The sequence below is a fragment of the Scyliorhinus canicula genome, chromosome 18, assembly GCF_902713615.1.
Source record: "Scyliorhinus canicula chromosome 18, sScyCan1.1, whole genome shotgun sequence".
Taxonomy (NCBI): Eukaryota; Metazoa; Chordata; class Chondrichthyes; order Carcharhiniformes; family Scyliorhinidae; genus Scyliorhinus; species Scyliorhinus canicula.
The window spans coordinates 131515301-131530806 of record NC_052163.1 but is presented as its reverse complement, the minus strand read 5'-3'; the positions used below and the strand labels follow the sequence as shown (position 1 = coordinate 131530806).

Genomic DNA, 15506 nt, shown 5'->3' with positions numbered 1-15506 from the left:
AACCATCTTCCTTTGTGCCGGGTATGACTCCAACCAGCGGAGAGTTTTCCCCCTGATTCCCATTGACTCCAGTTTAGCTAGGGTTCCTTGATGCCAAACTCGGTCAAATGCTGCCTTGATGTTAAGCGCAGTCACTCTCACCTGACCTCAGGCATTCAGTTCTTTTGCCCATGTTTGAACCAAGGCTCGGTTAAAGTCCAACATGTTTGTTTCAAACACTAGCTTTCGGAGCACTGTTCCTTCCTCAGGTGAAAGGAAGATGGAAGGAGCAGTGCTCCAAAAGCTAGTGTTTGAAACAAATATGTTGGACTTTAACCTGGTGTTGTAAGACTTCTTACTGCGCTCACCCCAGTCCAACGCCGACATCTCCACATCATGAACCAAGGCTGTAATGAGGTCAGGAGCTGAGTGGAACCCTGGTGGAACTCAAGCTGAGCGTCCGTGGCAGGTTATTGCTGAGTAAGTACCACTTGATAGCATTGTTGAGGACTCCTTCCATCACTTTGCTAATGATGGAGAGTAGACTGATTGGGCGGTAATTGGCTGGGTTGGATTTGTCCTGTTTCTTGCGTACAGGACACACCTGGGCAATGTTCCACATTGCCGGGTAGGTGCCAGTGTTGTAGCTGTACTGGAACAGCTTGGTTAGGGGTGCAGCAAGTTCTGGAGCACATTTCTTCAGTACTATTGCCGGAATATTATCAGGGCCCATGGCCTTTGCAGTATTCAGGGCCTCCAGCCATTTCTTGATATCACGTGGAGTGAATCGTATTGGTTGAAGACTGACATCTATGATGCTGGGGACCTCTGGAGGAGACCGAGATGGATCATCCACTCGGCATTTCTGGCTGAAGATTGTTGCGAATGCCTCAGCCTTGTCTTTTCCCCAGATGTGCTGGGCTCCTCCATCATTGAGGATGGGGATATTTGTGGAGCCTCCTCCTCCAGTGAATTGTTTAATTGTCCACCACCATTCACAGCTGGATGTGGCAGGATTACAGAGTTTAGATCTGATGCGTTTGTTGTGGAATTGTTGAGCACTGTCAATTATTTGCCGGTTATGCTGTTTGGCTCACTAGTCCTATAGCGTAGCTTCACCAGGTTGATACCTCATTTTTCAGTGTGCCTGATGTTGGTCCTGGCAAGCACTCCTGCACTCTTCATTGAACCTGTGGTATGCATAACTTTGAATGTGGAAGGAAATCTTAAAAACCAACACAATTTATTTCAAAATCATGAGAGAAGAGGAGTTTTCCCTCACAAAATTGACAATTATTAATATACAATTGGTTGGTACAAACTGTAAAACAAACATCTATTTCTGCATGGTGGCTGCAAGAAGCACTGGATAACCAGAGGGGTCTGAAGGGATAGCTCTGGCATCTGACATTTAAACAATTGGTTTCAAAAATCAAGAGAATACTGTTGACACTGAACTTATTGCCCATCCCGTTGCTCCAAAAAGGCAATAGTGGATCCTCTTCTTGAACTTCTGCAATGCACATGATGGTGATGCGCCAGAATTCCTGGTCTTTGATCCAGTGATAATGAGGCGTAATTTGGAGATGGTAGTGTTCCCAAAACATTGTTACCTTGATCTTGTCTTTCTCTATAATAGTGGTTCCAGGGCTAGATGCTTGCATGGTGAATTACTACAATGCTTGATGCAGCTAAAATATGCCTGCAGTGGAGGAGGTAGATATTACATTGTCAAGTGCCAAGCAAATGGACTACTGTCTCCAGGATATTCTTGAGATTTACATGTTATTGCAGCTGCATCAAGGCAGGTGGCGAGAATGCCATCAAACTCCTGGCTTGTATCTTATAGAGAAAAAACCTTAAAAAAGGTCAGAGCATCAACCACAAGTCACTCCACCCTTTGTAAGTGAGAGTGGTACCATTGAATCCCAGGTGTTGGACTTTTATGTTGCAAATGGTTACAACCTTGCATTTACGATGTGCCAATGTCACCTGCCATTTTTCAGTTAGAACATAGAACGATACAGCGCAGTACAGGCCCTTCGGCCCTCGATGTTGCACCGACATGGAAAAAATCTAAAGCCCATCTAACCTACACTATGCCCTTATCATCCATATGCTTATCCAATAAATTTTTAAATGCCCTCAATGTTGGCGTGTTCAATACTGTTGCAGGTAGGGCATTCCACAGCCTCACCACTCTTTGTGTAAAAAACCCACCTCTGACCTCTGTCCTATATCTATTACCCCTCAATTTAAGGCTATGTCCCCTCGTGCTAGCCACCTCCATCCGCGGGAGAAGGCTCTCGCTGTCCACCCTATCTAACCCTCTGATCATTTTGTATGCCTCTATTAAGTCACCTCTTAACCTTCTTCTCTCTAACGAAAACAACCTCAAGTCCATCAGCCTTTCCTCATAAGATTTTCCCTCCATACCAGGCAACATCCTGGTAAATCTCCTCTGCACCCGTTCCAAAGCTTCCACGTCCTTCCTATAATGAGGCGACCAGAACTGTACGCAATACTCCAAATGCGGCCGTTGATTCTTAAATACCTCTAAAATGGCTTAGCAGCCGCTCAGTTGAAGGGCAATAAATGCCGGCCTTGCCAGTGACACCGCATTCCATGAAAGAGAGAAAAAGGTGCATTGTGGTCATATTACTAGATGAGTAATCCATGGGCATAGACTAATAATCCAGAGAACATAAATGGGCATATAGGTATTTAGCTTAATTAGTAACAGATATTACCCAGAAGGGACAAAGGCATAAAAAATGTAATTATGAACAAAGGATGTTAATAGGAGTGTACAGCTGCAATTGTCATTAAGGATGGGTGTTCATGAATCTAATGGCATTCTTTTGAAAATGGTCACCAGACTTCAAAAATAAACAAAACCTGAAAGATCAACTAATCTTCTGATTTTCATGATTTTATAAAAATATTTGTTTACTGGCCTTCTCAGAACAGTCCTAAAAAAGTATCTTTAGTAATGTGCATCTGCATGTAATCAAGGTTGTAAATCAGATTAAAGGATTTGCAATTCATTTTCGCATTCTCAATTTTTCAACATTAAAGAGAGAGGGAATAGAGATCATTAAAAAATCACTGATTAAAAATTGACATTGTGTTTCAGTTTCAGAAATAGCAATTCTATTTAATTCTGGGAATCAAAGTTCAAATTCTCCAAATCAAATACAACATATCATATACATAGAATTTACAGTGCAGAAGGAGGCCATTCGGCCCATCGTGTCTGCACCGGCTCCTGGAAAGAGCACCCTACCCAAGGTTAACACCTCCACCCTATCCCCATAACCCAGCAACCCCACCCACACTAAGGGCAATTTTGGACACTAAGGGCAATTTATCATGGCCAATCCACCTAACCTGCACATCTTTGGACTGTGGGAGGAAACCGGAGCACCCGGAGGAAACCCACGCAGACACACGGGGAGGATGTGCAGACTCCGCACAGACAGTGACCCAAGCCGGAATCGAACCTGGGACCCTGGAGCTGTGAAGCGATTGTGCTATCCACAATGCTACCATGCTGCCCAGGTAAAAGACTCGGAGGAACAACTGTTGAAACGAAGCTGTGATTAAATTAGGGTAGCTAATGGCAAATTGAGTCCCACCCTTGGAACTCCCTCAAAGCAAGGTTTGAATCTAGAATTCTAGATTTCCATCTATTTTAGTAGGATGGTTTGAATGGAAAATAATCACTTCATCAGAAAGAGAAAGAAACCGGAAGGTAACTCAGCCCTGTGCGGTTCTTAGTATGAAACTTAACAGCAGTACCTCGGAAGAAGTGCCACCTGCTCATCTCCTTAGCTGTACTAGCCTAGCATACCCAAAGGAAGGGAAAAGCAATTTAGAAACACTAACTGATGCCATCACCTTGAAAGACATTGAACGGTTGTGCACTTGTCCAAAATTGTGGTTGTTGACGAGATACCGCCTCCGCAGATGTGCAGAAAGTGCTCTCCCCAGTTTTGTGGCACAAATAAATTCGGCCATTCAGAAATGGAGGCAATCATATTAATATTTAATTTCTCTCCCCTGGAACTTAAGCCAAAATTGTTAGCTTGCTGAGATTAATACTTTCAGTTTTAGAATGATATAGGCAATCACTCAGCAGCATAACATGGAAAATGATACAGGTTTAAGAGGGTATAAAACAGAAATTTACTGCAAAAATGATTTAAAGCATTATTTTGATACTTTCCATGAAAAAAACCCAACTACTGAATTTAGTAAATGTAATGGGGTATACAAGAGAAAGATCACTTACTTACACGGATGGTGTAAATCTGTCAGACTGAAATTTCACTCACCTTCAGACCTTGCCAAGGCAAACTACCACGCAGGAAGTACATAAACATATGACCTAGTGCTTCGAGGTCGTCCCTTCGACTTTGTTCTATAAAGAAAATAACAATCAAGTAAACTCACCTCAGCAACATTAACATCCAAGTTGTCAAATTCCATTATGTGTGTAATATAGGATACGGGGAACAGGTTAGGCAGGTGGATTTTAGATCAGGAACAGATTGGCCATGTCCCGATTGAGTTGCGGAGCAGCTCAAACGGCCGAATTGCCAGCTTTTGCTCCTAATTCCTATGTTCCTAGGAAATTTAGTCATTTGTCTAAGTAATGTTGCATTTTTCAGACAGGTTTACATAATTATATTTTTGCTGGGGTATGACGAGAGAGACAGAGGGATAATTAGTTACAAACGTATTAAAAAACAACTTCTCTCCATTATACATAAAACTATTACAGCTGGAAATCAGAATTGATGCAGGGTGGAAGTCAGAAACAAGAAAGGAGCAGTCACTTTATTGGGAGTTTTTTATAGGCCCCCCAATAGCAGCAGAGAGATGGAGAAACAGATTGGGCAGCAGATCTTGGCAAGGTGAAGTAACAGAGTTGTTGTCATGGGTGACTTCAACTTCCCTAATATTGACTGGAACCTCCTTAGTGCAAATGGTTTGGATGGAGCAGATTTTGTCAGGTGTGTCCAGGAAGGATTCCTGACTCAATATGTAGATAGGCCGACTCGGGGGGAGGCCATATTGGACTTGTTGCTCGGCAACGAACCAGGCCAGGTGTCAGATTTTCAGTGGGAGTGCATTTCGGTGACAAGTGACCACAACTCCTTGACTTTACCATAGTCATGGAAAGGGATACAAACACACAGTATGGGAAGGTACTTAATTGGGGGAGGGGAAATTATACTGCTACTGGTCAGGAACCGAGTTGCATAAATTGGGAGCAGATGTTTTTGGGGAAATGCACAACAGTAATGTGGGGATTGTTTAAGGAGCACTTGCTGCAAGTGCTGGATAGTTTTGTCCCACTGAGACGAGGAAGGAATGGAAGGTGAAGGAGCCTTGGATGACAAGAGGAGCTTCTCGTCAAGAGGAAGAAGGAAGCTTACGTAAGGCTGAGGAAGCAAGAATCTGGCATGGCTCTAGAGGGTCACAAGATATCCAGGAGGAACTCAAAAATACACTTGGGAGAGCTAGAAGGGGGCATGAAAAAGCCCTGGCGGGAAGTATTGAGGAAAACTCCAAGGCATTTTACATTTGAGAAATAAGAGGATGATCAAAGTGAGAGTAGGGCCGATCAGGGATAGTGGAGGGAACTTGCACGAAGAGTCTGAGGTGGTGAGGGAGACCCTAAATGTATATTTTGCTTCAATATTCACAAGTGAGAGGGACCTTGTTGCTCGTGAGAATAGTGTGAAGCAGGCTAACAGGCTTGAACAGGTTGATATTAATGAGGAGGATGTGTTGGAAAATTTGAAAAGCATCAAGATAGATAAGTCCTCTGGGCCATACGGGATATACCAAAGGTTACTACGGGAAGCGAGGGAGGAGATTGCTGCGCCATTGGCAATGATCTTTGCGTCTTCACTCTCCACTGGAGTAGCACCGGATGATTGGAGGTAAATGCTGTTCCCCTGTTCAAGAAAGGGAATAGGGAAATCCCTGGGAATTACAGATCAGTCAGTCTTATGTCTGTGGTGAGCAAAATACTGGAAAGGATTCTGAGAGATAGGATTTATGATTATTTAGAAAAACATAGTTTGATTAAAGATACTCAGCATGGCTTTGTGAGGGGCAGGTCATGCCTCACAAGCCTCAATGAACTCTTTGAGGATGTGACGAGACACATTGATTAAGGTCGGGCAGTGGATGGGGTGTATATGGATTTCAGTAAGACATTTGATAAGGTCCCCCATGGTAGGCTGGCCGAAAGAAGACGCCGAGTGGTAGTGGATAGACAGTATTCCACCTGGAGGTCAGTGACCAGTGGTGTCCTGCAGGGATCTATTCTGGGGCCTCTGCTCTTTGTGGTTTTTATAAATGACTTGGATGAGGAAGTGGAAGGGTGGGTTAGTAAGTTTGCCGATGACACGTAGGTTGGGGGAGTTGTAGATAGTGTTGAGGGCTGTTGCAGGTTGCAACAGGACATTGAAAGGATGCAGAGCTGGGCTGAGAAGTGCCAGATGGAGTTCAATCTTAATAAATGTGAAGTGATTCATTTTGGAAGGTTGAATTTGAATGCTGAATACAGGGTTAAAGGCAGGATTCTTGGAAGTGTGGAGGAACAGAGAGATCTTGGGGTCCACATACATCGTTCCCTCAGGCCACCCAGGTTGACAGGGTTGTTACGAAAGCATATGGTGTGTTGCCTTTCATTAACAGGGGGATTGAGTTTAAGAGCCGCGAGGTTTTGCTGCAGCTTTATAAAACCCTGGTTAGACCACACTTGGAATATTGTATCCAGTTCTGGTCGCCTCATTATAGGAAGGATGTGGATGCTTTGGAGAGGGTGCAGAGGAGATTTACCAGGATGCTGCCTGGACTGGAGGGCATATTTTATAGGAGTTACAGTGCAGAAGGAGGCCATTCGGCCCATCGAGTCTGCACCGGCTCTTGGAAAGAACACCCTACCCAAGGTCCACACCTCCACCCTATCCCCATAACCCAGTAACCTCACCCAACACTAAGGGAAATTTTGGACACTAAGGGCAATTTAGCATGGCCAATCCACCTAACCTGCACATCTTTGGACTGTGGGAGGAAACCGGAGCACCTGGAGGAAACCCACGCACACACGGGGAGAATGTGCAGACTCCGCACAGACAGTGACCCAAGCCGGGAATCGAACCTGGGACCCTGGAGCTGTGAAGCAATTGTGCTAACCACAATGCTACCGTGCTGCCCTACATATCTTATGAAGAAAGGTTGAGGGAGCTAGGGCTTTTCTCACTGGAGCGAAGAAGGAAGAGAGGTGACTTGATAGAGGTGTACAAGGTGACGAGAGGCATGGATAGAGTAGATAGCCAGAGACTTTTCCCCAGGGCAGAAATGGCTGTCACAAGGGGACATAGTTTTAAGGTGATTGGAGGAAGGTATAGGGGAGATTTCAGAGGTAGGTTCTTCACACAGAAAGTGGTGGGTGCGTGGAAAGCACGGCCAGCAGAGGTGGTGGAGTCAGAGTCATTCGGGACATTTACGTGACTCTTGGGCAGGCACATGGACAGCAGTAAATTGAAGGGGTGCAGGTTAGATTGATCTTAGATTAGGATAAATGATCGGCACAACATCGTGGGCCGAAGGGCCTGTACTGTGCTGCACTGTTCTATGTTCTATTATCCTACTAAAATCATAGGCAGTTAGGCATTTGAAACTACAGTCCCCAAATCTACTGGAAGTTGGTAAGGATCACTCTCGTCAATGAGTTATCCCTCAACCAAAATGTGACTTTACATAGCAATTTCTGGTATTAGTACTGTGCAAAATCAAACGCTACTGTAATGTTCTCCTGCGTAACACTAAATAAAAAACCTGAGACAATGTGGCATAGACCAGGTTTATTAAAAATAAAAATGAACAGCAAGGTCAATAATGCAGATCCTATTAGAACACAACTGTAACTCGTTCCAACACAACTATTTCTACACTTGGTAAGAATTACACGTGTTTGAGAATACAAATGGCAAGAGAACACTTTTTTTTTGGTGAGAATGGGTGAAGACGCGATGACTGATTTTGAAAAAAATTTTAGAGTACCCAATTAATTTTTTCCAAGGGGCAATTTAGCATGGCTAATCCACCTAACCTGCACATCTTTGGGCTGTGGGGGCAAAACCCACGCAAACACGGGGAGAATGTGCAAACTCCACACGGACAGTGACCCAGAGCCGGGATCGAACCTGGGACCTCGGCGCGTGAGGCAGCAGGGCTAAGCCACTGCACAACCGTGCTGCCCTTTGTCTGATGTTGATGGAAGGAGGAAAAGGATTTTGAATGAAGCCTTCCAAAAAGCAGGATCTGCTGATCAGGACAGCTTTACATGAAGGGACTCAATTACTTTCCTCTACCCAGTTCTAATCAAAGGTTTTTGTTTGATGAGCTGAATAATCAATTTGTGTAAAATATATGATCAATTGACTCAACAGTCAGCTGTAAGCACTGATCTTGAGTAATTCCCAATGAAAAAAAAAGATGCTAAATAATATCCAAAATCTTTGTTTAAATCATGCTAAATGCATTCAGAGTGCATCAGCCAAGGGACAATAAAAGGAATCAATAAAAACATTGGTCGAGGGATAAATTGGCGGGTAGTGCCGATGGGAGAGGAGCGGGCTTGTGCAGTATGGTACGATTGAAGTATTGAATGTACGTGGATGTTTGCACATTTTTGCTTTCTTTTTGTTGATGTCTGTAACTATTTACAATGCCGAAAAACTACCTCAATAAAACTGTTTGTTAAAAAAAAATAAAAACATTGGTCAGGCAATCACTGATGTTAGCAATGATAATATCTTGAATTTTGAAGCTATGTTGTAGAACGATCCCAGTGTGTCTGGTGAGAGGAATCACTTCTCACACAAAGACATTTCTTCAAAAATCTGTATTTCCGTTTCAAATCATACTGATAAGAAATTACCTTTGCCTAGGTGTGTGTTTATGCTCATATATCGTGCAGTGCCGGTTAAGCTCTTGTGCTCTCGGTATGGGATGTGCTTTTTGGTCTCTGGGTCAATGTATTCCTTGGCAAGGCCAAAGTCTATGATGTGAATGGTATGTTGCCGCTTGCTCCCTGGTCGACCAACTAAGAAATTCTCCGGTTTAACATCTCTGTATATTAAACTTTTGCTGTGTACAAATTCCATCCTTGTAATCTGAAAAGACAAGGCAAAAATGTGGATTAGGCAGTTACTTCAACACGAAGGTTCAATTAAAATTGTGCAGAAACTTCAAGTTCAAGCGATTCCATCATTACAATAAACAATAAACTAGAATAGCTTTAAAGGAACAATTAAGATTAAAATTAAAAATTGTCTCTTTTTATAACTTTTTCCTCCATGCTCCAATTCTTTGGCTTGCAGTCTCTGTACAGCTCATTCACAGTTTGATATAACCCTTGGATACTTCCTCATATTTTGAAGGAACATGATACGCCTTGATCTGTTTGGCTCCAGCCCCTCCCTAAGAGCACCCTCGACCGCACCAGTATGACAGATTTTCCACCTTTCACACTAGTTACCCTGTGATAATTGTTAGCTTTTCAGACGGGAGAGCTGAAAGCCCATTGACTAAACAATTATGTTACCCAGTTTCCACAAGTATAAACTTAAGCAACAAGGAGACTTTTTATGAACATGCATGTGGAGAAGCAGTTCTTTAATTATAGATCGAGATGCACTTCAGAGAATTTCTACCTCATTTATGAATTTAGAGTAATATTCTCCATTTTAAAGACTATATTGCTTCCACCTTAGAATCCAGCTACTTAGGTGCAGAAAATAGCAACTGGTGACAAAGTTGAACTTGCAATATGCATTGTTACATATTAATTCTCAGGAGCAGCAAGGATCAAAGATAAATGGAAGGACTGGTGTACAGTTGGTACAAGTTTCACCCCCGAGAAAAACAGTGATTAGATTTAGAATAGAATGGAACTTTGAGGCAACATATTTGTAGGCTATACAAGAATTAACTGTTGGTTCAAGAATAACAGTATTCTTATGGGCTTTTCTATATTTTGCACTCAGGGAATTAGATACATTTGAAAAAGAACATCTAATCAAGTAATTAAAGGACAAGGTTAATTGTAAGGGCCATAATTTTGATATAAAATATTTGTCACACTTAAAACGAGAGTTATTATAATCACACATATAAAGGTCCTACCATCAGGGAATTTTTGGTTTAAATGAACATTATTTCCATGGAGATTTGCTAATAGCTTAATATTCACTTTTTCCATCCCTAATCCATGTAATATAATCTGCTTGACAAAACGCTAGCTTTTAGGCTGCCTCTCATCAACAATTTCAAAATAGGGCCAAAGGAGACTGGAACAACATCCGTCAGCATATTATACCTCTTTAAACATTGGAATTGTGTGACAATGCAGTAAAACGTATTTCCCTTCCATAGCTTCAAATTCCACTATTACCATAGTATATTGTATTTTACAAAATGTACTCTTCTGCTTAGTTGTCCTTGGAAAAAAAAGCATATCTTACAAAAACAAAATCTGTATGTGGGTAATTGTACATGAAAACACACACTTCAGAGCCCACACATCCAATATCTTGTAAAAAAAAGATACAGTATGGATGGGTGCCACTTGAGAAGCTGAATTTTCCTCTTTAATATCTGCCACATCAGATCATAATTTAGCAAAATGTACAATATTCATTTGTCATTTATTTACTTAAGTTTCTATGAACAGAAATTGACCGAACAAATACCAATCATTTGGTTAATCACACTTACCAACTGTATAGCTATCATTAATACGGTTTTAATAGAAAAAGTTCGATCACAAAGATCAAATAAATCCTCCAAACTAGGTCCCAGCAATTCTAGTACCATGGCATTGTACTTTCCACAAGGGCCAAAGTAGTAAACCTGAGGAATTCCCTCTGTTTTCAAAAGAAGTAAAGAATACACTAATGAACAAGTTCCACTTCACAAAATGAACATCACATTAGTACACAAAAAACAACACTAGAAGGTGCATAATGTCAAGAGTTTACTGAACAGCTCACAATATCTAATGCAGAGATATCAAGATCGTGGGCTCCAGTTTCTGAGTGTCACTCTTTCAGATTTGACAAAACCAAAAGTAGGTACATTGGAGGCAAGGACAACACCTTCCAGGTTGAGCCACATGCAATAAGGGTGGTTCGAGAAATGGTCAAATGCAGCTTCACCGGGTTGCATCTGGATCCTGTTTTATTTTTTAAACTCTCTTTTTTGGATATTTGACCCATATTCTTAATCAAACAGATGTTTGGGGATTTTCAGGACCATCCCCAGGATTGTGCCATTTGCGTCTTTTACAGGTTTTGGCAGAGCTCGTCAGCTGAGGGAGGGCAGGTCTGGTCTGAAAATAAAAGCTACAAGAAGTTACTAGAGCAAGTTAATTGCTTACATTCCCACTGAGTAGCTGCAAGCAGAATAAGACGAGGAGAACAAGTATAGAGGCTGAACTAGATTGATTCCAGGGATAAGGGTTGTTTTGAGAGGAGAGATGGAGTAGAATGGGCCGACACTCTCTGATTTTGCTGGTCAAAGAGTCTCAGGAAAGGGGACAGGACATTAAGTCTGAGATGAGAAATGTTTTCATTCACTGGGGTGTGAATCTTTGAACGTCTCTATCAGAGAGGACGTATGCTCAGTTGATGAGTATATCCAAGACAGATTTCGACAGATCTTTAGACATTAAGGCAAGCAAGAAACTGGGGATGGGGAGGAAAGTGGAGTTGATGTAGAACATTATCTCACTGAATGGGGAACCAGGCTTGATACACCACATAGTCCATGCCTATTGCTTATGCTTTTTGTGCATATATACTGAGCATATGATAAACTAAATCAAATTTTCTCCTGAGAATTCTGACCTATTTTCACAACCTGATTGATATTGCATCAGCAACATTTCACAGAAAACAGAGGACGTGAAAAAAAGAGGGAAAATAAATCATCAGCAACTTCCACAGAAACCAGTTTAAAAATTCTGCATACAGCACTTTAGCAAGTATATATAGAAATGAGCACTTTGCTAATAAACTTAACAATTTGCAACAACATTAATTTTAGCTTCTGAACGATTTACCATTTCAAAAATAGTAAACAATATGAACCAGCATTTTGTAATGCTTTATACATCCGCTTAAAATTGAAAGATTTTAGAATCTATCGAGACAGTTTTTCAGATTGAGTTGAAAATTTTGAAAGTTGGTCAGATGCTGTGGGTGGCAAGGACAGGGGAGAATTCCACGTTGGAACCCTCGTCATGATTCTGAGTATCTACACCGAGTGTCACTGAGCCACTCTGGTGGGCTGGCCAGGTTGCACCAAGTTAACTGATCTCAAGCGGGGAGAGCAAAGATGCTACAATTAGCCTCAATATGTTTCAGACTGGAAGGAACATTCAGGCAGAATATACTTATTCACTAAACACTGTTCCCTTGATTTTTAGGAGGCTACCAACAGATAACAAGGTTCGAGATATTAAGCATGGCTAGGAATGTTGTTCATTCTCTACATCATGAGGCAGAAACCAAAGAAACATACGAGTGGTACAGCAGGAGATAGCACAGACAGCAGTTGAAAAAGTGAGCAAAGGTCACTATGATTGCTGTCTGGTTTAGCACTAACGATGCTACACTGTATTTCCGGAGTTGAGAAAAAATAACAGCAAAACACTGACACCAAAAGTGCAGTATAAATTGGGGCATTATAGATATAATGGACATCTAAATCCCTCTGCACCTCTGAATTCTGTAGTCGTTGGCCGTTTAAGTAATATCCTGCTTTTTTTCCTGCCAAAGTGAACATCACATTTTCCCAGTGAAACAGTCCATCAGATAAGAAATCTTTTAACACTCTTTATTATCAGGGCTTGCACCCTAAATTTATCAGTTCTTTTAAAAGCAAATTACTGCGGATGCTGGAATCTGAAACCAAAAAGAAAAACCTGGAAAATCTCAGCAGGTCCGGCAGCATCTGTAGGGAGAGAAAAGAGCTAACGTTTCGAATCCAGATGACCCTTTGTCAAAGGTCATCTGGTCATGCTGAGATTTTCCAGCATTTTCTTTTTGCTATCAGTTCTTATTATGGAAGTTGTTAATTGAAAATTGAAAATCGCTTATTGTCACGAGTAGGCTTCAATGAAGTTACTGTGAAAAGCCCCTAGTCGCCACATTCCGGCGCCTGTCCGGGGAGGCTGGTACGGGAATTCCTGGATCAGTAGTGAAATCTGACCTTGTTGGGAACTTTACTGGAGAAGTAGTGGCCTGAAGTGAGCTGATAAAGGTCTTTAAGATTATGAAATGGTTTCATAGGATAGACCTAGAGAAGATTCACCCAGTTTCAAGTGATACCACATTTAATAAAGGATAGACTGCAGAACTCGCTCCCACAAGCAATTGAGGCAAACAGCACAGATACATTTACGGCGAAGCTAGATAAACATGAGGGAGAGAGGTATAGAAGGATATGTCGATACAATTAGATGAAGGCTGGGTGGAAACCTGTGTGGAACATTAGCAATGGCGTGAACCAACTCACTGAATGAACTCATTCGGTGCTGCAAATACCAAGAACAACTAAGGAAAACAGAAAATACTGGACAACCTCAGCAGGCCTGAAAGCATCTGGGTATAGAGAAGGTAGCTAACCTTTTGAGTCTGGGTAACTCTTTACTAAAGCTGAAGGGAACTGGAAATAGGGTTAGATTTGTTGGTGGGATGAGGAGGCTGGACAGAGGGCCAGCGATTGGTGGAGACGGACAAAGATCACGTGGACAGAAAGACAAAGGGAATGTAAATGGAGTGATTAAGGCTGAGAAGGGAATGTGTTAATGGCAGAACAAAGGTGAGCAGTATCAAAGGACAACAAGGAATAGGGAACAGATGGTTCAAGTGGGGTGGGAGAGGGGAGTGGGGGAAAATGATGAGGGGAAAACAAATCGATAATAGAAATGAAAATGAATTAACAGAAATAAAAATGGGGTGCGGCAGAGGAGAGTTCACAGTCGGAAGTTGTTAACTTGATGTTAAGTCTGGAAGGCTGCAATGTGCCTAATTGGACGATGAGGTGTTGTTCCTCCAGTTTGCGCTGGGCGTGAGAGCAGGCCGCTGAGTTGAAATGGCAACGACAGGAAGGTCTGGGTCCTATTTGTTATGCTCTTGACGTGCCATAAGCTGCTTCCTTGATGTGCACTCTGACAAGGAAGGTTCAGACTTGGAGATAGCTTTAACACATTTATTGGACTGTTAACAATTCTCCTACTTGGATTCGACTCTCCTGTTAATCCTGCTATAGCTACTCAGATTGACGAACCAGTCTGCTACAATCCATGTGGTGGGTGTGATGTGTTTCAAATCAACCCTGTGTACTCATTGAGAGTGTCCACTGGAAAGAGGAAGATCATGTGTGTTGTGTCCTTTTATATGGGTTGGTGTAATGCCCCCCTGTGGTAGTGTCACCTCTGTGTGTATCGTGAATGCCCTTTGGTCGTGTCCTATCTTACTGGCCTATTGGTTGAATATCTGTGTCATGATGTCTCTGGTGCTCCCTCTAGTGTCTATCTAGTCTACGTGTATTTATATTAACCGTGTGTATTTACAGTGATGCATATCACTGCATCCCCCCTTTTTTCGTGTTACATATTTTCTGTACAGTGTTAAAGAAAATTTAACAAAAACTGGTAGATAATTGATGCTATGTACAAGTTATGATAACAGTGATCATGAAACAATAAGTCCAAATCATAGGTATGAGTCCAAAATTCTTTAATTATTATGGTCGAGTGTCTTTCTTGTTTGGTTGGTGAGTTGGTGATGTTGATGGTGGCATGTCCTTGTGAACGCCAACAGTGTCCCTGTGCGTAAGGAACCAAGAAGTGGTCAAAGCACTTAGTTGTCTGATTTGGAGTCTTTTTTTCTTTCGATGCTTGTGGTAGCGATGTATGCAATCTGTGTCGTCCTGCCATGGTATGTCATTGTACTGAGCTGAGCAGTAACAGTGTCCCTCATGGGCAGAGTTGTACCATGTCGTACTAGTCATTGTTCCATTGGTGTTGTTTTTGTCGTGCTTGTTGTCGACATTGTTGCCTTTGGTATGCTTCTTGTTATTGTTTTTGATGTTGCTGTTGTGTTGGTTGGTTTTGTTGTCGTGTTTGCCGTGCTCAAGGACCACATTCTGTGGATAATACGAGTCCTTCACACAGTTTCGTGTCAGCGTGCTTTGTGGCATCTGCTGTTTCCTTGAGCGTGCGTCATTGAGTTTGCGGTGCTCCCCGTCTGGAGTCATGTCTGGCTTACTTGAATCAGCTTTGGCTTGTGGAGGCTCCCCGTCTGGAGTCTGGTCTGTTTCACCCGAGTCAGTTTTTGGCTCCTTGATGCTCCCCGTCCGGAGTCATTTGAGGTTTACTTGCATCTTTTGAGGTTTCTTGATGCTCCATGTCCGGAGTCAAAACTTTCAGG

At 42.2% G+C, this 15506-nt stretch overlaps 1 protein-coding gene across 2 annotated transcripts in view; it reads right to left on the bottom strand.

Annotated features, from left to right (window-relative positions):
- LOC119952965 (casein kinase I-like) overlaps positions 1 to 15506 on the bottom strand; it is a 144184-nt gene that overhangs the window by 49928 nt on the left and 78750 nt on the right. For both annotated transcript variants that reach the window (XM_038776610.1, XM_038776609.1), the window contains 3 exons: positions 10786 to 10934; positions 8948 to 9182; positions 4317 to 4402 (listed from right to left, as the gene is read on the bottom strand). In XM_038776610.1, the coding sequence (XP_038632538.1) occupies positions 4317 to 4402; positions 8948 to 9182; positions 10786 to 10934 (470 nt within the window). The remainder of the gene's footprint in view (positions 1 to 4316; positions 4403 to 8947; positions 9183 to 10785; positions 10935 to 15506) is intronic.